The sequence below is a fragment of the Boleophthalmus pectinirostris genome, unplaced genomic scaffold (genome assembly GCF_026225935.1).
Source record: "Boleophthalmus pectinirostris isolate CB_2022bp ecotype Guang Dong unplaced genomic scaffold, ASM2622593v1 HiC_scaffold_21, whole genome shotgun sequence".
Lineage (NCBI taxonomy): Eukaryota > Metazoa > Chordata > Actinopteri > Gobiiformes > Gobiidae > Boleophthalmus > Boleophthalmus pectinirostris.
In genome coordinates this window covers 17480592-17503469 of record NW_026571175.1, presented here as the reverse complement: position 1 = coordinate 17503469, position 22878 = coordinate 17480592, and the positions used below count along the sequence as shown (strand labels likewise).

At 38.1% G+C, this 22878-nt stretch overlaps 1 protein-coding gene across 1 annotated transcript in view; it reads left to right on the top strand.

The window, feature by feature from the left end:
• Positions 1–22878, top strand: part of adgrb2 (adhesion G protein-coupled receptor B2) — a 198544-nt gene that overhangs the window by 130412 nt on the left and 45254 nt on the right. The window contains exons 16-19 of the mRNA XM_055157617.1: positions 857–983; positions 18515–18618; positions 20212–20314; positions 20966–21116. Of these exons, the coding sequence (XP_055013592.1) occupies positions 857–983; positions 18515–18618; positions 20212–20314; positions 20966–21116 (485 nt within the window). The remainder of the gene's footprint in view (positions 1–856; positions 984–18514; positions 18619–20211; positions 20315–20965; positions 21117–22878) is intronic.

Genomic DNA, 22878 nt, shown 5'->3' with positions numbered 1-22878 from the left:
GACATTGCCTTTTAATGCAAAGTATCTGTCAGGAGTGAGTTATGAGTGTCAAACTTTAAGGAAATAAGCAAAGGGTCCTTGTAAACTTAATGGTTTATGGTTGAGTATTTCATCTCATTCAACTGGATTTTTACAGATGATTACAAAATTGAGTATTCCTAGTATTTGTGTTGTGGCATGCTAAGTGAGTTTCTGTGGCTCTAGGACAAAATACACAACTAGTTTGAAGATACCGATAAACATGGAGTAGGTCACAGTTCTATTTTTTTGCAACTTCTGGTTAAGGGTCCTTGCTCCAATGTTATTGCATTGCCTGGAATGTCTCACAGTATGGCATTAAAGCCGATACTACTACCGATACTGCCCATTGCAGGTCAGTTCTGTGGAGAGGTGAGTGTTTTCACAATAACACTGCATTTTTCAAAGGTGTTCTTAAGCAGTAATGTGGTTTTTCACAGTAAAGACATTCATAATGAAAAAAAAAAAGCGCTAGATAGACAGCGTACTGAAGTCTATTCTATGCAAAGCAATAACATCTCCATGGAGAGAAGTAGGTGGCAGACCTTTCATCAGAAAAATTATCATATCGTTATCATTGCTGGATAGGACCATACTTTGCCTGACTGTTAACATGACTATCCTATGCGTTTCTACAGGTAAAGTTAAACATCAAAGTGGTTTTAATTGCTCTTGAATTCTTCCTGCTTTTGTCATTCTGCTGTTGATGTAAACAACGTTAAACCAATTTCATACACGCATGTCCACGTCACTACTGTGTTTGTATGCAACTGCGTCTCTCTCACTGTTCCCACTCTCCTGACACCCCCATCTCCCCCTCTTCTCCTCCCCCCTCTAGGGAAGCTGGCGCAGAAAACTGGGGCACAGAGGGCTGCCAAACACAAGCCTCCACCGCTGTCCACACCAAATGCCTGTGCAGTCGCATCTCCACCTACGCCGTGTTAGCGCAGCAAGCTAAAGAACCGGTGAGTCACCCAACTACACCCATAGCCTAACAGGGTCTGGGGATGGGGTCTAACAAGGCAACTACTACCAGGGGCGGCATCAGATGAGTTATTGCAGTTTAAATTTAGATGTGTTGCTGTCAGGAGAGCTTTGCTGAGATGTGGGTTGCCATTTGTTGTCTTTGCGAATGCACTTGCTTTGAATGTTGCTCAAGGAGTTGATATATGAGCTGTCGGTCTTTATTGTCTGATGTGTGAAACTTCTGGCACGCGGTTTTAATCACCATCTCATCGCATGCTTTAAATTATGTTGATTGGCTGTCAGTCTTCATTGGTTCAAACTTCGAAAAAGGTCAGGCTACAACTTTCAGCCAAGCAACGAGAAATGCAAAAAGAAGACAGGACGATGTTGAGTAGTTGAGAGTTTGCCTTCAGCTGTAAACCTGCATATCTATAAATAGTTCTCCTATTGTGTTATGCAAGGTGATATGATAAGTCATTTAACAATTCCAGGTAAAGTCTATTAGAGCACAATGGACAGCCTTGCTGTATTGAGTTAATGAGCATCCAAAGGGCTGATTCTTGACTTGCACCATTACATTAATGTACATTTTTTTCCCCCATTGCACAACTAGTGCATAATGCACTTACCATTTTTCGAGTTTCCGCTCATGGCTATTATAAGGATCTTTACATTGCCTTTTGCTTTTAGTATTCAAGTCAAGGCTTTTGGTTTTTCAAGTACATAAAATGTTCGTGTTGGCTTAATTATAATGTGTAAAGAAATAATGACCTCAAAGAGCAAAGGTTGAATCCAACAAACAGAATAAGAGACATTGAAGTGATTGGTTTGTATTTTCCATGGCCAAAGCCTGGGTGAGCTTTTGATATTAGATCAAAATAACAGTATGCAAGTGTGCTTGCAATAGTGGTTTCCAGAGAACATCTCTGTGGTATTGAAGATAAGTGCTTTTATGAAACTGCTCTGTTTTTCTATACAGCTTTTCTAGGATAGTAGGGCTGCCATGATTAAATGACTAAATGTAACTAGTCAACTACAAAAAAAAACAATTGTAGTCGTATTTTAATATGTAATCGTTATCTGAACAATACAGACATTTTGTAAAGATATAAAGGCATTAGTATTATAAAATCATAATGTCAAAGAGAATAAAGAAGTTTAATCAATAATACACTTTATCCATAATTATTCTCTATGTGGAAGACTCCAGTCACCATGTTTCAACTTTTTGTTGAACTGGTATTTTTTTTTCTTTAATATCTGATTTAAAAGGTCACAATGTAACACAAATAATCCGCTGACTATCTGAGTGATTGTAAAATGAATCACTGACTAGTCTTCATTAGCTGGAGCTCTATAAAAAAGTTTTGTTATTTCAGTGTTGTGTCTTTGTGCATAATGGAAAACTATGGTCAAATGACTGAAAATTGTATACACATTTCAGATATTGATACAGTGGCACAGCATTTTAACTAGGCCCTCCATCTTTCTCCTTTCTTCCACACCAGTGGCTGCATCAATGGGAGCTGTCACTTAGCAGGAATAAATCCTAACCTGATAATTATTGCAGCTGTGAAATTACAGCAGATTTTCAAAATTCTCAGTTTTCTTCACACTTTTTTAGTTTTGGCCTGTCATTACCATTGCAACCATTAGTGTCATGCTCATGCCAAGATTCATCTGTCTTTTTGATTTATGTATTTTCATTTATAAATTATGCACATTTTAAATTTGCTCATCATCTAACACATGAAGATTTTATCCATTTGATCCTTTCTTCATATGAACCCATCTGTTAATATGTAAATGGCGTCAGTGTAAGGTCATGGTTTAAGACGGGATTTTAAATGTATTCATCATTTCCTCCTTGAAAGCTAGAATTAGTTTACATAGCTTGGTTTTGAACTTTAAGTAAAAAGGTCTATATCCAGCCACATGGAAAAAACTCAATTTTGCCTTAAAAGTTAAGTTGGGTGAGCCCAGCTGCTATTTTGGGTTTCTATGACTTCTCTCCTGACTGAACACTATTGACTTCCCTCTCAATGCAGCAGGCATGTAGAGTGAAAGAGGACTAATATGGAAAGAGACATTGACTTTGGTGACATCTGTTACAAGTGCAGTCATTAGCGATTCATCACTCAGCTTTAGCCTGCCACTATAGACCGGAGCCACAGTATGGGTCAGTGTATTTGTGTCAATGGCTCTCAGGCTGGAGTGGATGAATGCGCTGTTGCTGCTGGAGCCATTTGCTGTCAGCTTGTCAGGGTTTATTTTGAAGGAAATGGCACAGTTTGGTTGTTTGGTCTACCAGGAGGGCTATGCTGGTTAGCACTGGACAACTGTTGGATAGCATTTTTCTTTACAATCAAAATGAATTCTGTTATTGTTAATGGAAGTTTACCCAAAATTGTAAGAATCTGAGAATCTAAAGTAGGGTAGCATTGTTAAAGAAACTGTATTTTGTTTTTAAATTTCATAAACATGACCAAACTGTGTCCCTGGATACAGGCAAACATGTTTTGTTATGCTGATTTATTCTTAATTACAAAAACATTGGACATGGTGGCCAAGTTGTTTTTGTTCTAATTTGGTGTTTTGGTTCTCAAAATGAAAATCAGAAAGCAGAATGAGCCTCACATGAGTCTCTCATTTGGGTTGCCAGTTTCAATGTTGAAATCTAGTTGGTTTAAACATAAAAGGACTCTCTGATCTGAATTGTCACTTACTAAACACCAGCACATGCGGCCACTTATGAATCAGTGCTAATGCAGCCTTTTTAGCTCAATGAATTCTGGAGGTTCTGAACTTTCACAAGAGGCATGGCCTGTACATACTCAGATTGAGGAACATGCATGTCTATCCACTAGTTAAGGCACTGGAAACCTTGGTTCAGTTGTGACTGTAGTATCTTTTACAGTTATTTTACAGCAGTCTCAATGAGCAAAAACTGAGCATGAAACTTAATAGCAATATCCAAGTCAATAGCAATATCAAGTCTATACAATTGCAAATAACAACATACCATATTTTCGCTCCGGAGTATAAGTCGCGCCAGCCAAAAATGTGTCATGAAGAAGAAAAAACATATATAAGTCACACCAGACTATAAGTCACACTTGTTGGAGGAAATTTATTTTATAAAATCAAAGACCAGAAACCAACATTTCCTCTTGAAAGGCAAGTTACAGTAATATCAATAGAACAGAGAACAACAGGCTGTTAACATCACATACGGAAAGTTATTCGGATAACTATTGAATAAACAACAGAACAAGTTTACTGAACTCACTCCAAATTTATCTCACTCCAAATCAATAAATCCATTGAATTCTTCATCCTCGATGTCACTTCTGAGCAACTCCTCGACCTCCGGAAGTAAACAGAGCGCCGCTTCCTCTTCTGCGTAGCTGTCCTCAGACTCAGCATCAGTTCCAGTTAGAATTATTCCGGCCTTTCTGAATCCCGACAGGATGGTTTCAGTTGTCACTGAAGTTCATGCTTTCTCGATCCATCCAATGACTTCCAGAAAAGTTGCATAGTGCACCCTCCCGGTTACTGTGAAGCTGTGTTCTCCATCCCTGCTTTCCACCAGTCCCTCACAAGTTTCTCGCTCACTCCAAACTTTCGTTCTGCTGCTCGATTACCGTTTTCAGCTGCATATTTCACTACTTGCAGCAGGACAGCAACTTTTTCTTCAGGAGACAGTGCAGTTAAGTGCTAAGTGACAGTGATACAGGAGTAATAGGAGTAGCAAATACTGGCACACAAGCTTAGAGCGCCCTCTCGTGGCTTTAGTGTGAAAAATGTAATATATAAGTCGCACCAGAGTATAAGTCGCAGGACCATTCAAACCATGAAAAAAGTGTGACTTATAGTTCAAGAAATATGGTACATAGATATCCTAGAATACCAAGATATTCTGTTTTCACTCTTCTAATGACACTTGATTTCACCAAAAAGTGAGTACTGCTAGTTAAGTCCCAAATAAAAACATTAGTCTATTCCAGTAATACTCAGATACATATCACAGACTTCCATTCATTTTAACTTTCTATTTAAAATTAAATCACTGAGTTTGTATTATCCACAAGCATCCTTACCCTTGGTTCACTGCACTTGGGCTGTGACGATTGGAAGAGCGCAGTATCTCTGGCCCAGCTCTGACAGCTTATCCCGGGCCATAGCACCAGGGACAAGGGGAGCCCAGGATTAACCTCCATGTTTAATAGAAAAAAATGGGGAGGGGGGCTTCAGCGATGGAGGAGAAAGAGAAAGAGATGGAAGGATTTAGAATGAACGTTGCCATTATGGGCTGTTTACAGTGGGACCAGGGGTAGCCAGTATAATCCTGTTTACTTTCTATAGCCTGTGAGATTTCCCTGTGCACGTGAGAGAATTGGTATGCTAGCATGCTGGGTTGCATCTGTTACCAAAACAGAGGAGACTAAGTTGATTGAGTGAGGTCATGAAGCTATACAATAAAACCAATCACTTCGTTTCCAAAATGGCTGCTGCGAGAATACAAAAGCCGCCAGAAATGTCTAGACCCATTGCCTGTGAACTGCTCATAGGGATCATGGGATTTGGAGTTGAGTAGATATTGGCTTCATAAAAGTCAATTTAACGTTATGGGCCTCAAGTTGAAGAATGGATGTGGAATTTCTGTGGTACTGGCTCAGCTGGAAGCATGAATCAGAATCAGACTTGAGCTCAATGTTGGCACACTGTAAAATGTAAATAAAAATTGAATGTAACATGTTATATCAAAAGAAAACAATAGAGCTTTCATGTATCAACTCAACAAAGAAACACGTGAGTCCAAACCCAGTCCAGTGTCTATAAAATGCAATAGGTGTTGTTAGGCCCGCAGACAGGATTCACATAATTTGGACCATGTGTGATTTTTAGAGGTTTTGCAGAAATCCGTGTATCTTTCGTTCATTCATTTTTCAAAATAAAAGCAAAAATAAGAAAACGAAAAAACTACAATTTTCTTCATTATTTGTCTCCAAAACCAAAATGAAAAAATGGATAAAGATTCATTTTTCAGTTTTCAATTTAGTGTTTAAATGAATAATGGGGAAAAAAAAGATAACAGCCGTTTCCCAATTCCGTGACTTAAACTGCGATGCTGGACTTTCGCACCGTATACAGACTGAACCAGGATAAAACCGGTCTCAGTCCTGGTCTCAGTCCTGGTCTGGTCCCAGCCTCAGTCCTGGCCCTGGTCCCGATCTCAGTCTCGGTCTCGGTCTCAATCCTGGTTCCGGTTTGGTCCCGGTCTGGTCCCAGTCTCAGTTCTGATCACCCTACAGTGGACACAGGCACATCTCCGGGCCCATCCCGACAATCAGTCCTGGTATTGTTCTGTTTTAGTATTGGTTCAGTCCTGGTTCAGTCCTGTTTTAGTCCTGTTTTAGTCCTGGTTCAGGCATCACACTTTAAGTTATGGAAACGGGAAACAGCGGTTATCCTTTTTTTTCCATTATTCATTTAAACACAAAATCAAAAACAGATAACTGAATCGTTATCTGTTTTTTCATTTTGGTTTTGGAGACAAATAATTAAGACCCAATCCTGGAAACTGGATACTTAAAAAGGTAAAATATCAACATCTAGCATGCCTGTTTTTTGTAAGTTTTGTATATATTTTTTTGGAAATTACTTAATACCTAAAGGTGCATTGTATAACTTTTCTGGTCTAGGGTCCATCAAAAGTTTTTTTCTTTTTTTTCCCCCATGGAGATGTTATTGCTTTGTTTGGAATGTTTCACAGTATGGTATTAAACCTTTATATCTTCATCAAGACCAAACCAGACCAGGTCAGATCTGTGGAGAGACAGTGCTGCTCACAGTCAGAATGGCTTTTTTTCTAGGTATTTTTGAGTTATAAAACCACATTTAATTTAATAAACAGTATACTATGGAACTTTCTAGACAGAGCAATGACGTATTCATAGAAACAAGAAGGTGACAGACCCCCACCAAACAGTTACATAGTGCACCTTTAATAGTTGTAAAGTGTCATTAGTAAGTGATTTGCACGCTGGAAGCCTCTCATTTGACTGGATCTGTGCCCTTGCTCTGTTAGTCTACACTCTGTTACTTATGGGTTATGAATAAGATTTGCTGAGGCACACTTTGTCATTGGACTGTTGCCTAGTAGCTCCGAGACAACTGTGAGTTTGAGCCGGCCCGGAGTCAAACCAGAATTTGACCATATGCGCTGCTCAAATCTTCTCATTGCACTATGCGGGTGATGCTGGAGAAACAAGGTGTTCTTCTGATCTATTTTTATTTATACAAGAATTAACACTTAAATCATATTATGCGCAGTAACAGATTTTTCTGATTGTGTTTTTTTTTTTTTTTTTACTGTATTTTGTACTTACACCTTCACCAGGCTTTTTCATATGCCATTGTTCAAAGTGTCTCACTTAATCAGTTTAACATGTAGCTACCAAATTTTATGCCAACTAACACTTAACAGGTTCTGTATTATAAAAAAATGTACTCTTGTGAGCTATAAGCCATTTTATAATCTTGTTACCTCACCAAAAACATACCTGGAATGGTGTTTTGTTTCATTCACACATGTATTAGTAACCCTTCATTATGAGTCTGTCTACATCTCCAAAGGTATAAATACTTTGTTCTACCTTGTGATGTCATGAAGCGATAGTTTACCTTTTACCTTTTGTTTAGTAGAAATTGGCAGTTCCTGAGCTAACATGAGCCCAATCATTTTAGTGAATATGTTTGGAGTTTAAAAACACAGTAGAGCACCTGTATTACCACATGACATCACATTTTTTTATGTCTGAGAGGAGGACTGAGCCTAAATATGCAGGGTTTGTGTGTTATATATGCATGAATGAAAAAAAACATAACTCCAGATATGTTTGTGGTGAGGAAAAAACATAGATCAGAATATAACGTAATATAGGCTCTTTAAGCTATTTCTAAGGCATGTTATTTTAAATGAAATAACACAGCTAAACAAGGCCAAATAATGCATAGTAAGACCTTTAATTTGTGGTATTTGTCAGTATGCAAGAATGAGCTTGTAACATACAGCACATGATCTGTCTGAATTATTTCCTCATATTAATCTGTGATACCTACAATATGGCTCCACACAGGGCATTGTTTTCACTTCCACTTTGTTTAAACCAGGCATTGGTGACTCGTGCTTGCCTGCGCAGGTAACCATAATAGAATCCCCAGCTCTCCACGCTTTCCACGTGCACCTGAGACCCAGCTCCAGCCTCCGTGTATGTGACGTCCACCATTTTCAGGCGTGTTGCTCGCGGAAGAAACAAAAACGCAGCTTTGCCAAAGAGGTGCTTTTCTGGCATTCATTAATCATTGGCCAATTCCTTTCCACTGGTCCGTTTGTGTGTGCATGTGTGTCGCAAAATGTGATGTCTGTTTTGCTGCTGAATCATTCGTCACTGGTAAATGATTTGGCCCACTTCAGATGGATGGACTTGTGTTTCCTCTCCTGTCATCGGCCCACGCAGCCACCTCCAAAAGCGAGCTGTGCCACAGTCTATTATTCCCACTATTAATGTCCAAAATGCTTGATAGGAGTGCAGGAGGGGATGATTGAGCCAGTGCAAGATGGCAGCTCATATTTTAGTTAATTTACAGCACAGTCACAAGGAGACAGTATTTCACTAGAATATCTATGACTTTGGGGAAGCGATTGGACCGAGGGTGGCTTATGCAAATGGCCTGACAACTTTAAGTAAATATGGGGGTTGCTACAATTTACGATGAGTGTAGCAGTTTTATTTGGATCTATAAATCTTACTTTGCTGTAATTAGAAAGCAATTTGAATGTTTAAAGAGGATTTATGTATTTTTGATTGATTCATGCATGTTTGAGTAATCCTGTAATGCATTTGAGACTTGAATGCTCAGAAAATGTTTTTAAAAATCTTTCTAAGATTATTCAAAAATGTTGCATGGCCTTTTTTCATCAATAAAGCTGTGCAATTGAAAATCTGACATTTCACGATGATGATTTTTCAACAGGAAGTCAATGGCCCTGTTTTTGTTATTAGGTTGTTTTAGATCACTATTATATTTACAAAGAAGTAATGTATAATATTGATCTTTTTGCAGTACAGTACACAAAGAAGTACTACTATTACAACTTTTTGGTCCATCTATATAAAAATAAACCAGTGGGATGCTTTGGCGCATGTTAGACTGTGAAATCACCCAAAGATACAAAAGTCTGACACTTTGAAATAACTGAGAAGGAGGTCAGTTACACATATCATAACTTTGTACTTGGAGTTGAACTTTTGCTGTGTTTATTTAAATGGAAAATTGAATAGGCTATATTTATCTAGCATATGACAGCAAAGTGGGAAGCTGCGTGGCATTACTGATAAATTTTGCAAAGCGATTCTCCACTGTGGCTGGCTCTGCATCTGCTTATTTGTGCGCATAAGAAAGTATTTATACGCCTGCCAACTTAAAGGCCCAGCATTGTACGAGTTACTAAGCAATTTGTGTCTTTACAAGGCCGTAAAGAAGTGGTTGGAATTAGCAATTTATCAGGTGCTTTAATAGGACATTACAAAGCTGTTAAATTAAATACTTACTTCTGTCGATTTCAAAGTTTGTTTTTACTTCCTTAGTAAATCTTCAGTCTCTTGATAGGTTCTTATTTGCATATTATTTTGCATTTTGTTTAAAATCAGATCGCCTTTTAGGGTTAGAGTCACATATTCATGGGTTGCTAGCTACGGTAATGGTCCTCTGTTTCCATTTGCACTTATGCAATTCAATTAAAAATAAATATCTTTGGAATGGAGAATGGTCCTCACAAAACACTCCAAACCTAAAAGGAATCATCATTTGTCTTGTGACTCCATGTGGCTAGATATCCTAGACTAGCAAATTTAACATACATGTGTACCTGTATTATCCACTTACGTGAACGTGGACCATCGACTGTACATAAATGGACATAGGCAACCCACTAGCCGGCGTGTTCCAAATAGGAAGTGTTCATGGAGGCGCTTCTGACTCCCTCGTTGAGAAATTGTCTCCCCTCTCTCTGTAACTGCTTGCATTGTCATTTTGGTTAGTATGTTTTTATTTTGCCATTTTGTCCTGTTAATAAATTCCTGTTTCTGTTATGGAACCTGACTCCAAATTCACTCCTATAGCTGCCAGCACTGTGAGCTTCATTTGACTGGAGCTGAACACTGTGGGTGAAACTCCCTTAGTCCATTCTTTATGACAAAGTGGTGTTTTAGTGGTTAGTTATAATCATATTTTCAATAATGACTGAATACTGTCGTTGTCTGAGAATGACACTTTGCATAATTCATGTGTTTCATTTCTGTAAATACCTCAATAGTTTGCACTCAGGCAGACCAGGATCTCTTTTCCCCACTTATGCCAGCTAAAACATGACAAAACATGAATAAATACAGCATTATACCATTTCATTGACACACACAGAGCCTGCATGCTGAGAGGGCCGCTGTAGTACTCCGCCGCTCTCCTTTTAAAAGAGCCATAATTACTTAGATCACTCCTGAAAATCCCCATCATATCCCTGTAGCCAGGCGAGCCAAGACCCCCCGCCACACAATGAGAGCTGAAAACGCCGGGTGGGGACTCACTGAGAAATTGGTAGGCGGATAGGTGGGAGGGGGGAGAGGGAAGGGAGAAAGGGGGAGGATGAGGAGGGGGTTGTTGGTGAGCGGAGATAAGTAGGTTAAACTTCCTGTGCTGAAAATAGCTATCTTCTCCATCACATGGTATCCAGGCTGCCCAGGGGAGCATGGTCAGAGAATACAGAGGAGCAGAGCACACTGTGTTTCTACCCACATGCAAACACATGTCTTCTTCACATGTAGTATAGGTAGCTTGCATGTGGAGGGTATTTGCACGACACTTCTGCCTTGTTAGAGGGAGATCGGTTGTTGTTGTTGTTGTTGTCGTTTATTTATCTGTCTATGTCAGCCTTCTAAGAGAAATTATAATCACATTACATGCTCATAATGGAAGCGTAGCAATTAAGAATACACTGGTACAATTGACATAAAAATCTGGGGCGTATTTATCATTAGAATGGATATTGTATTGATTTTTTATATATAATTTCTTACAATTAGTCATGTGGTAAAGAATACACTTCATGAAGAATGTTTTTTTCACAGTTATTTTCACATGCAGGGACTCAATTTATCTGTTTAATTGTTTTTTTCTTAACGACATTTTAAACATGATACCAGTGGTTTGTTCCGCACTCTTCTCTCCAATTTATGTCTCTCTTTTTTAATTTTAATCTTCATGATTATTTATGTTTTGATTTGTTTTTATTATGATTTTAATGTATTTCTTATTCTGTAAAGCACTTTGAATTACTTTGTGTACGAATTGTGCTATACAAATAAACTTGCCTTGCCTTGCCTTGCCTTAATGTGACACACATGCACACACAGTTGATTCAAGCATAAAGACTTTTAATTATTTTTGGGGGCAAACTGAGAAGATAGATAGATAGATAGATAGATAGATAGATAGATAGATAGAAAAAAAATGTATTTTTTATTACTTAAGATCCGTTCATGTGTTCATGTTTTAATTATTAGTCAATTTTCTATCAATATTCTTTTTTTTTTTTTATCTGAAACTTATCTTTTAAAGCTCCTGTATTTTGCAAAATTAACTCTTGTGAATTTTAAGCCATGTTAATATTTTTACCTCATGAAAAACATAGCTAGAATTGTGTTTTGTTTCGTTCACACGTGTTTGATTAGTCCTTTATTATTAGTCTGTCTACATCTTTAAAAAAAACAATATGCAGATTATCCACCTTGTGATGTCATAAAGTGCCCGTTTTCAAATAAACAGCTACATTTTACATTTTGGTTTGTAGAGACTGGAAATTCCAGGGCTGAAATTATCTGCATGTTTCTGGTGAACGTATATGGAGTTTAAAATGTATATCAAGGTGGAACAAAGTGTTTTCTATTTGAGAGAAGCCTAAATTTCTGTGTTAAATGTGTGAATGAAACAAAACACAACTCCAGGTATGTCTGTGATGAGGAAACAACATTATAACATGATCAGAAAATAGCTTAAAATGGGCTCTTTAAAAGTAATGATTGATTTGAACAGTTTTGTTCTTTGTCTGAGAAAACACTGTTGTTGTGTTTCTGAGCAAGACACGAAACCTTTATTGTCTACTCTATGTATGTGTGGCTCATTGGATTGACTGAATGAATATGGCATTGCAAGCTCTTTGTCTATTTTGAATGGCGTTTTATATCCAAGCTATTATTATTGCAGTCAGGAGAGTCCCCATCTAAATCACCATGTAACTGTCTTTTGCGGTAACCCCGAACTAAAAGGGCACAGTGAAATGATTTTATGTCTGTTTTGATCATGAAAGACATCTCTTCTTTCTTAATACAATGTTGTAGTGTTTTTTTTTTGAAGGGTCAGACCTCAAAGAGTAAACAGACAAGTGCGTGTATCTTCTCTGACCTTCCTCTTCCACGTATCATGCACATAGTCCGTCTACGCAGCTCATTTCTGTCGTCTTTTTGAGGGTCACTGTTTTGTTATGAGGCACTTTTGATAATGATTGGCCCTCCCAGAACATCGGTGTGTCATTTTGACTTTCCAGCCTATTCCAGCCTATTCATTGAAGAAATGGCTTTGGGTTAAAGAATCCATCAAATGAATGTTCTTTTTTATTCACTTCATATTGCGTTCTGCTCTAACTATTTTTGCTTTCTTATCATGTTGTCACACTGTTGCGTTTTAACCCACATATTACCTGCATTTGAAAAGTGGCGTTTTTGCTCCCATTGGTTTGTTTGTTTGAAAATCATACCGAAAGTTCTATTCTAAACCATGCTGAGATTCTAGCCTGGATGTATTTCAGGACTTAAATTCAATACTTTAAGCCATATTATAATTATGGTACCTCATCAAAAAATACCTGGCGTTGTGTTTTCTTTGATTCACATGTTTGAGTAATCCTTTCTGATTAGTCTGTCTACATCTCCAGAGCTCAAAAAGTTCTGTTCCACCTTGTGATGTCATGAAGTAAGGTAACAGCTATCTTTTACCTTTAATTTGTAGAGATTGGCAATTCCAGGGCTGAAATTATCCAAATTATTCTAGTAAAGGTGTATGGAGTTTAAACATAGTAGAGCCCTTTCTGTATTACCAAATGGCATCACAAGGTGGAAAAGTATTTTTAGTTTGAGTGAAGAACTTAGCCTAAATATGCAACATTTGTGTGTTAAACATGTATAGATGAAAGAAAACACAACTCCTGGTCTGTTTTAATGAGGAACCAACATTATAACATAGATCAGAAAATAGCCTAATAGGTGCCCTTTAAGCGTTATTTGCTTCCTACATATACTGTCACAATAATGGACCAGAATTACTTGCAAAAAACAAATAAATAAATAAATGAAACTCTTCACAATAGTGTTCATACAGTATGTGTGTCTTATTTGGTGTCAGATATTTGTTATGATCATTGTAGTTTTAGCAGGGGCTCAGTTCAAGTCCTTATATCCAGCCAAGACCACACACTTTTACTTTACTTAACAAAGACATGTGGATCTGGAGCCATATCCTGTCTCCCTTATTTCTGAGGGGCATGATTGACAGGTGAATTAACCAATCAAAGCATGTTTTTTACATGTCAAAACAAACATGATGACTTACAAGTAAAAAAGAAAAACAAAATAAGAATAATGTAGAGGACAGAGGACAATGAGCAAATACACAATTTCTTATTTATCTCAGATAAAATAATTTATGCATTTTGTTTTGAATGAGACCATTTGAGAATCTTCCGTATCTGAGAGACACGTCTACAAATTACAGGCCATCCCATGTAGGATGGTTTGATGCGCTCTGTGGTCTGGTTCTTTATGGTTCTTGTTCTTGATGTTTCTTGTCATTCAGTTGCCCTTACTCTCCTCATCTCTCCAGCATGTGCACTTATACTTCCTTGCTTGTTTGAACATTTTCTTTGGATTGTCCATGCTCACACACCATTATCTGCACATGATCCTGTGTTCTTCCCCAAGTGAGAGGAATCTTGAGAGATGAGTGTGCCTGGTGATAAATGGGAGGAATGGAAGGAGATGTGGCCTCTGCAGGCGGTAAATGGAGCTAAATTGGGTGATTGAGAACTTAAGAGAAGGCCAAACATCAAGCCCATTTGTGGCACAGCGGGGGGCCGACCCTTAGCGTGGCTTCATTTGTCTGGTCCAGAGCCATGCGCCGCCCTCGGAGACTTGTAAAGCAGAGGTGCACTGTACGCTCTGACCCAAATGACTTAATTATGGGCTACAGTCTGCTGCTTGTGCCCTGGTGCATGCGCGATTATGGACGCTCCCGTGTTGACGTGCTACACTTACTGCCATGGGCTTATACTGAAGTGATGCTTTGAATTGTGTTGGAACATTCAACTGGATATTTTTCTTTTTGTTTTTGTGAATATTTGCTAAATAGTTTTTTCTTGAGAAAATAATAATTACTTGTGTGCATTCATTTTTCACCAGATTCTTAAAGGTGCACTTGTAACTTTCGGACAGAGTGTAGGTGTTAGACTTAGACTTTATTGATCCATATGGGAAATTGTTTCCATGTAGTTGTTATTTCTTTTCCTAGAATGATCAACAATGTTTAACCTGTAGCATAAGGACAGGCACTGTTATATGAAATTAAATAGGTCAAAGTACACAATGTCACCCACGATGGGAGACGCACGTTTTACATAACAGCTCTTAGCTTCAAATGTTAAAGCATAGCAGTTTACTATTTGCTGCCCCTAAATCATGAGACTCAAGCTTTCAAAAGAGCAAAATCAGGAAATCCAGAGAAAACATTGCTCCAGCATGGCTTACATTGCTGTGTTATTGTATTCAAAACTGCTTGGTGGATATTTTCCTCTTGTTTGGCATAAAAATAGACTGGTCCTAGTTAGAAAGGAATCCACTGGAAGAATCCATCTGGATTTATTTGTTTATAAGCCTCCAGGAGCCAAGAAAATGCATGGAAATGGCACAGAGACAATAGTGTGGCCTCAGCCAATCAGAGACTAGTGTAGTCATGTGATCCAATTAAAATCCTTGTGTTTACTCTTTATTTTTGTAGCTCTTCTTTCATACCTGTATGTTGTGTTCGTATTGACTGTTTGGTTTGTTTTATCTTCTCACAGAATAAGTATATAGCTGAACAATGGGCTCGCTCCCAGACTGCACGCCTCACAAATTGTGGCTCCAAACGTTAATTATATATGATTATCCAGCTTTGTCTTCTCTCGAGATTCTAATTAAGTGAAAAGGGATAGCATGCAATTAGAAGGATATCATTTCAGAAAGTTAAAAAAGAGTTAATGGATACTATTGACTTAAATAGGACATGTACCTACTACTTACACCTGAGGCTTACCTTGACTCCTTTGCCTTTTAAAAGTTTGCTAACTTTACTCTAGAGATACACTGAACTATAACTGTACTGACAAAAATCATAAATAATTTATTTTTTGTACAGTCAATAGCCTACATTTGCAAGATGTGGTTTGGTCAAAAGATTTTCATTTGCCCATGAACCTTGAGGTTGATGGTACAATATTCCAGTGTATCTTCTGCATCGTGAGATTTTACATTATGTTAGTCTAGTATAATATTCAAGTTTATAAAAAAAAATTCATGGTTTTCTAGAAAATAGATAGCAGAAATAGCAGTTTGTTTATTTGGCTATTGATACATTGCAGTGACGTCACACTGGGGGTGTTCTACATGTGTGTGTGGCAGAATGTTCAGCAGTTTCCATGATTAACTATTAACAGATTAGCAAACACTCAAAAATAGTTTTAAGATAGTTCAAAAAGTCACAAAAAATACTTTTCAGGAGCCTGTGATCAATATGAGTGTTCATGGTCCTGTTTAGGTGTTTAGGTGTTTGATTTTCAACAAAAAGGTGAGTGACTAACTGAAAAACTGTTGGCTAATGCTAGCTAGCTTGTGACTGTAAATGTATGTGAGAGAGACTTGTTTAACAGTTTAAATCAGATCACCCAAATCCAAAAAATGTTTTCACCCAAATGCGACCTGTATCTGATCTTTAAATGAGATAAGATTTTTTCAAATGCGACCCAGGCCACTTGGATATGTGCTCCTAAAACCGATACATATCTGATATTTTGACATGTGACTTCAGTCTAAACGGCCAGGTTGGATGAGTGTGACCAAGCCATTCAGACTGTTGTGCTGTAATAAGCACTTGTTGCGAGCCAATACAGCCCAACGCCGATGCATTTGCTCACTGTAATAGACCGCCGAAGACGTGTTTCCCCCTGCGAGAGTGGTACAAGTAGGCGCTCACAAATGTACACAAACGCTCTTCTCGTCAAACAAAAATTGTGTCTGAACTCCGTGTCAGTGAAGCAGTGAAGCACATATCAATCCCACCACTCTTGGCTGCGACTCCGCACCCAAACGCCATGGCCAAAAACCTTGCCCTTCTTCTCAGTCTCTTCCTTAAAACAAATAAGCGGAACATGTTCTGGCTCCGGTACAACAATAACTTTAAAATGGCCAGGTGCTCAATGCTCGCATCCATGTTTAGACTACTTCCATCAACACTGAGCACACTCACTGCGTGTGACGTCATCATGTCCTCCAATGCGCATGTGGGACACTTTTGGGGCATTTAAAGTTCACACTGGAGATCACATACAAGCAGTGTTGGGAAGGTTACTTTTAAAATGTAATCCCCTACAGATTACAGATTACACACCCCGAAATGTAGTTTGTAACGTAATCCATTAAATCACTTAAAGTGAGTAACGTAATCTGATTACTTTGGATTACTTGATATTGTCATGTTTTTTAAACGACATGAATGTAGCAACCACATCCTGAAAATTCTTGTGTGTTGTCTTCAAATTGTCTGAGCCCAAGTCTCCATGAATAAGCAACTGTTTGCTGTAGAGAAACAAAGGCCACGACATCTTAATATAAGAGGTTTTGTCTGTTAAAAAACAGTAACAAGATCAGCCTTTCCTTCACCATATTAAAAAATATTATTGATAGAGAAAAATTTTTTTTATATGAGATCACCTTAAATTATGTCAACCTACTGTTAGGTGTCATGTTGTTTAGACCTGGTTTAGTCCTGGTTTAGTCCTGATTTTAGACCTGGTTTAGACCAGGTCTAGACCAGGTCATTAGTTCTGGTTTAGTCGTGGTTTAGTCTAGTTTAAACCTGGTTCAGTCCTGCTTTAGTCCTGGTTTAGTCCTGGGTTAGTCCGGGTTTTAGTCCTGGTGTTAGTTCTGGTTTAGAGGCGCACAGGAGGAAGCGCGGTTTACGTGAGAAAACACGTTCCACACGCGGCGCACGAGACGGCGGTGTCCGCGCTGTAACTACGGAAGGAGACGTGGTCCGCGGGTTCTCAGGTTGATGACGATGATGAAGGTGTGTGTGTGTGTGTTGTGTGTGTGTTTGTGTGTGTGTCCACTCATGTGGCAGGTCACTATAGGACAGTAGTGCAGATATTATGAGTCTATGCAGGTTGTTTTCACTAGTGCCAGTAGCTCCTGTTTCACATTTAAGTTGTAGGTGATATATATATATATATATATATATATATATATATATATATATATATATATATATATATATATCTCACATCGGGAGAAGAATTTCCAAGACACAAATGCGTTTTTACCAATGCACTGCTGCTTCCACTGTGTGACTGACACCGCCAACTTTAACATGACGTTTACATCGCTCTTATTGCGAGCGTTCTGTGTGGGTTTCCGGCAATGAGTGAAATTACCGAAATAAAAAAATAAATAAATGGGATGTAGCACAAAATGTGAAAACAGGAAAATACCGCCTTGTAATCCACTTATTTCAGCAAAGTAACTGTAATCCAATTACCACTCATTGAAACAGTAACTGTAACGGAATACAGTTACTCATAATTTGTACTCTGATTATGTAACGGCGGTACATGTAATCCGTTACTCCCCAACACTGCATACAAGTCACATTTAATTGGAAATGTGGACGACCTCGCAAAAAAATCGGATTTCACAAAAAAACCTGAATTGAGCATTAAGCCCTGCAGTTTTAAAGTAGCTTAAGTCAACTCTTTCTGCTCAGATTAAAGTCCAACAAAGCTTCACACGGAGCAGAGCCTACACCCCAGGGACTGTTGATGACATCAGCTGCAAAGCATCAGTAAAAGTCTTTCTGAGGACAGAGCCAATGACACCTACAGATCCAACAGGGTCTGAAGAGTAGAATGAGACAGAAAACACAATTGAAGCTGACGATTATATACACTGTGAACAAGATCTTTCAGCTCTGCGTTATAATATCATTGCGAGACTGAACCAGTGCCTTGTCTGAGGTCTATGCTCTATATTCACTGCTCTCATTAAAGACCTTTTTGTCCGTATCTAAGCCACCAACTTACTAATTTACTGTTTGTTTTTTGTTCTTTCAGGATATGGGTCCCAACAGCATGCCCTCCGTTCCTCTGATGGTGGGCTGTGGTGTCTCATGCACCGCTCTGCTCATTCTGCTGCTCATCTATGCGGCCTTTTGGAGGTGAGGACAAACATTCTTACACACATGTTGGTTTTCTTGCTTTTGCGCACATTACATTGACTTACATACATGCGCACATTAATTTACTGGAGACAGATCCTAACCTTAAAAGGGACATGTCCTGCTAAATAGACATAATAAACATGCTATGTTTATTATCAAAAACATGTACGTTCTATTTTGATTGATTCATGCATCTTTGTATTTTTATATTTATGTATTTTTCTTTTTTTTTTTTTTTTTTTTTTAATCTATCTATCTAATTTTTATTAGTTACCATGGTGACACAATGCACACACTAGCAAACACAGACAAAAAAGTTTTAAGATTTAAACAGCATATTTTCAGGAGCTTGTGATCAATAGCTAGTTTGTGATTGTGAAGTTATTTGAGAGTGGCTTGTTTAAGCACATGAATCATCTCATCTGCTTTAGTTCTAAACCAGCTCTTTCTGGTCAGACTGCATTAAATAAAGCTGAGATTAAGTCTAATTTGAGAAACAGAGCGTCAAACAAGCAGATAGCTTCACACCTCCAGAGATTGTTGGTGACATCAGCTGCGAAGTACCAATATACATACATGGTTTAAAATGTCATGTAGCCATTTTTAACAATAAATAACAGTAAATAAAAATCTATTGCTGACCATGCTTGAAAAAGTCACTATGAAGAATCAGTTTTGCAGTTTTGTACAGAAAGTCAATGGACTACTTTATTGGCCATTTTAGAGCAATAGATCTATATTGGTCAATATCGATAATGGAGTTTACAATGAACAACATGACTACTAGCTATTTACATGTTATAGTTTATTCACTCTTCTATAACTTAAACCGTAACCATAACCTCTTTCATATCTCGATGTAGTTTACATCATAGGAACCTGATGTTTGTTTGATTCTTTTTGTCACTTTATTTTTATTCAAGGTTTTGGACAAAAGTAGAACAAAAACATGCACAGTTGGCAAGGAATGATACACAGTTGTAGACGTTACAATTTACACCATTTAACCCATCTTGCAAACATTAAACATCAACATGTCAAACGTAAAAAAAAATTTCTTTCTAGCATATGTGGGTTGCGTTGAAGCTATTTACTTCTAATTGCCTTTTTTCACAGGCTCAGAGAATTCTGAAAAAGTATCTGACATTATTTGCTGAATCAGGTGTATCTCCCCTCTCTTCACATTTTAAGTAACAGTAACACCGATTATTTGCCCAATTGTTGATCCAATATCTGTCCAAAATGTATTTAGGGACCTGATTTTTATCCTCATAAGAAAGCCAGGTCCACATGATATGAGTGTGTATACAGATATTTGTCCCCACAATGTGACAAATAATTGCCCACTCAAGCTAATGACGCTGCCAAATCTGTGTTGTGTAGGAAAATCCCGTGTTGTTTAATTGCAACAAATGGTCCAAAATGCAGCAGGGGAGTGGCAATTAATTTTTTGGTAACACACTGAGCAGATGGGATGGCCAAATCAAGCTAATGACCATGCAATTTCCAAAATAGTCCCCCCATCTCTTTTGGGCGATTCGATTTTGTCATACTTCTACTGGAACTAACTGTGTGTTTCTCTTCTCTAAGGTATATTCGCTCGGAAAGGTCCATCATCTTGGTGAACTTTTGCCTCTCCATCCTGGCCTCAAACTTATTGATTTTGGTGGGACAATCGCAGACTCTGAGTAAGGTAAGGAACAGTCACCTAGGAGTGTCAAGGCTGCTGAAATGAATCTGGTCTGACAACATTAAAAAGAAGGAAAAAAAGAAAACGAAAAGAAAAAAATGTGATAGACTGATAAGGCCGTTTTTGACACCATAAAGTGAACAAAAATAAAATGATTTATTTTATTTATGGATATTGACACATTTTAATGTATTGCTTCTTTTTTTTTAAGGTGGATTAAATAGCTTTACTGGCTGAGAGTTCACTAGCTGCTTGTTTCCATGGAGATGTTATTGCTTTGCAGGGAATGCTCCAGTATGGCATTAATATCTAGCATTTATTTTGTTTTTGCTGCTAAAAGTACTACATGCAATCTTATTACAAATGGCGTTATCACTGCAGTTACGCCAAAATTTAACTTGAGCTGGTGGCATCAGTTGATATATCCTGTCTGTTTAATGTCATACTATGGAGCTTTTTATGTGTAGCAGTAACACCTCAACAACAAGAAGTTCCTGGACCCTACACCAGACAAGTTACACAGTGCACCTTTAACTTGCTCATGAATATAACTTATACATATGGTGCAAATGCTCTAGTGTGTGGAAGTCTATTTGAATATATTTCCTGTTTTGGTGTATCATGGTTAAATTCCAGTGTTGCTCTTTCCTGCAGGGTCTCTGTACTGTGACTGCTGCCTTCCTACACTTCTTCTTCTTGGCGTCCTTCTGCTGGGTGCTGACGGAGGCGTGGCAGTCCTACCTGGCTGTCATCGGCAAAATGAGGTCACGCCTCATACGCAAGAGGTTCCTCTGTCTAGGATGGGGTAAGCACTCAATATTTAACAAACTCACTCCTGTTAAAACCAAGACTTTAAACCTAAATCTTGATAAACGTCTTCACATTGCCATTTCTGTCACTTGCCACTTGCTGACAGTGTGTCAATGTAAACCAGTGAGTGTTGGAGGATTTCTTGCATAACAAATGATGCTTTGTGAATTGAATCCTGATTGAGGCATCCTTGTGTGACAGGAATTGACAATGAAGCTAGCGTACTTTACATGTAAATGCAAAACATCATTATGTTGTGATGTCGAAGTGGTTAGCCGCATAATGTCTAATAACCAATTTTGCTGAGCGCTCATTTGCAGCTCACATCGCTCTTTTATGCACAATTGTTTCCTTTTCATGGCTCACATTGTCTGTTTATGGGAGTATGTAATGTGTTCCTACCTAAGACCTGGTACTTTGTAATAAAGACAGTAATTAGAACTTAATTTGATACTTTCCAAAACACATTTAGAAATGTTATGCTCATTTCATGTATTTGTAGGAAACCATATAATTATCCTATTGTATTGTGGAATTGAAAAGACTGGCATATGATTGGCTGATAAACTGATAGATGCCAAAGAAAGTTGCAAGTGGAAGAAACATAAGTAACTCAAACTTTTAAAGTTATCTTCAGCCACCTATTATTGAAAAAGATGATTGGATAAATGAAAAATCAGTTGTTCCTATTTTAAAGGGCCCATATTACACTATTTTCTGATCCATGTTATAATGTTTCTTATTCATAAAAACATACAGGTTCTGTGTTTTGTTTCATACACACAAATTTAACACACAAGTCCCTCATATTAAGGCTGAGTTCTTCTCTCAAACAGAAAACAGCTCACCTTCACTTGAATCATTTGGATAATTTTAGCTAATCTTTAATGAACAAAAGGTAAAAGGTAGCCGTTAACTTGAAAACTACCACTTGATGACATCACAAGATGGAACAGAGCATTTTGATCTCAAAAAGATTATGCAAACATGTGAACAAAATAAAACACAAATCCGTGGTATATTTTTAATGAGGTAGCAACATTATGACATGGTTTAAAACTTACAAGAATACATTTGATGTAACATAGAACCTTTAATAACAAACAGAGCAACGTGACCACAACACGAGTGAATTTTACCTTAAAATGAAACACGATTTTCAAAAGGTTATACAATAAATACGCATAAAAAGGAGCACAGTTTGGTCGAAGAGGGGCAGACTGCCATGTCATTTGGCCCTATCACTGTCCCATTCATCCTTGAGAACATTGCGCTCTCTGCTCCGTCTGCTATGACCTGATGCAACAAGCGCCTGGGATGTTCCAGCATAATCAAAATACGAGATAACATCTGCCCAACACTGTAAGCATGCACCCAGATAGACCAAGATAGTGCCAACTGCATTCCCCCAACACACAAACCTCTATTCATTTCACTGAATATTGATCCCGGCAGTCTAATCTGACAAGACTCCGATGCCCTTAGCTGATACACAAGGGGGAATGTATGGATTGTTGTACAGTTGCAGATGGGATGATAGGGACCACTTGTGTGTTTGCGTGTGTGTGTTTGTGTGTGTGTGTGCATGTAGCCTTCTCAATCAGACACAAATTCACAATCAAGGTGGATGGGATCTCAGAGCTAATCCATGCCCAAATTCTCACTTTGAATTGCGTGTTAAGTCTGTCGCCTGGAAACAAATGATTTTGGGTGTGACTGGTGTAGTAATTAGAAAGATGGTTAAAAAGACGAGCGGT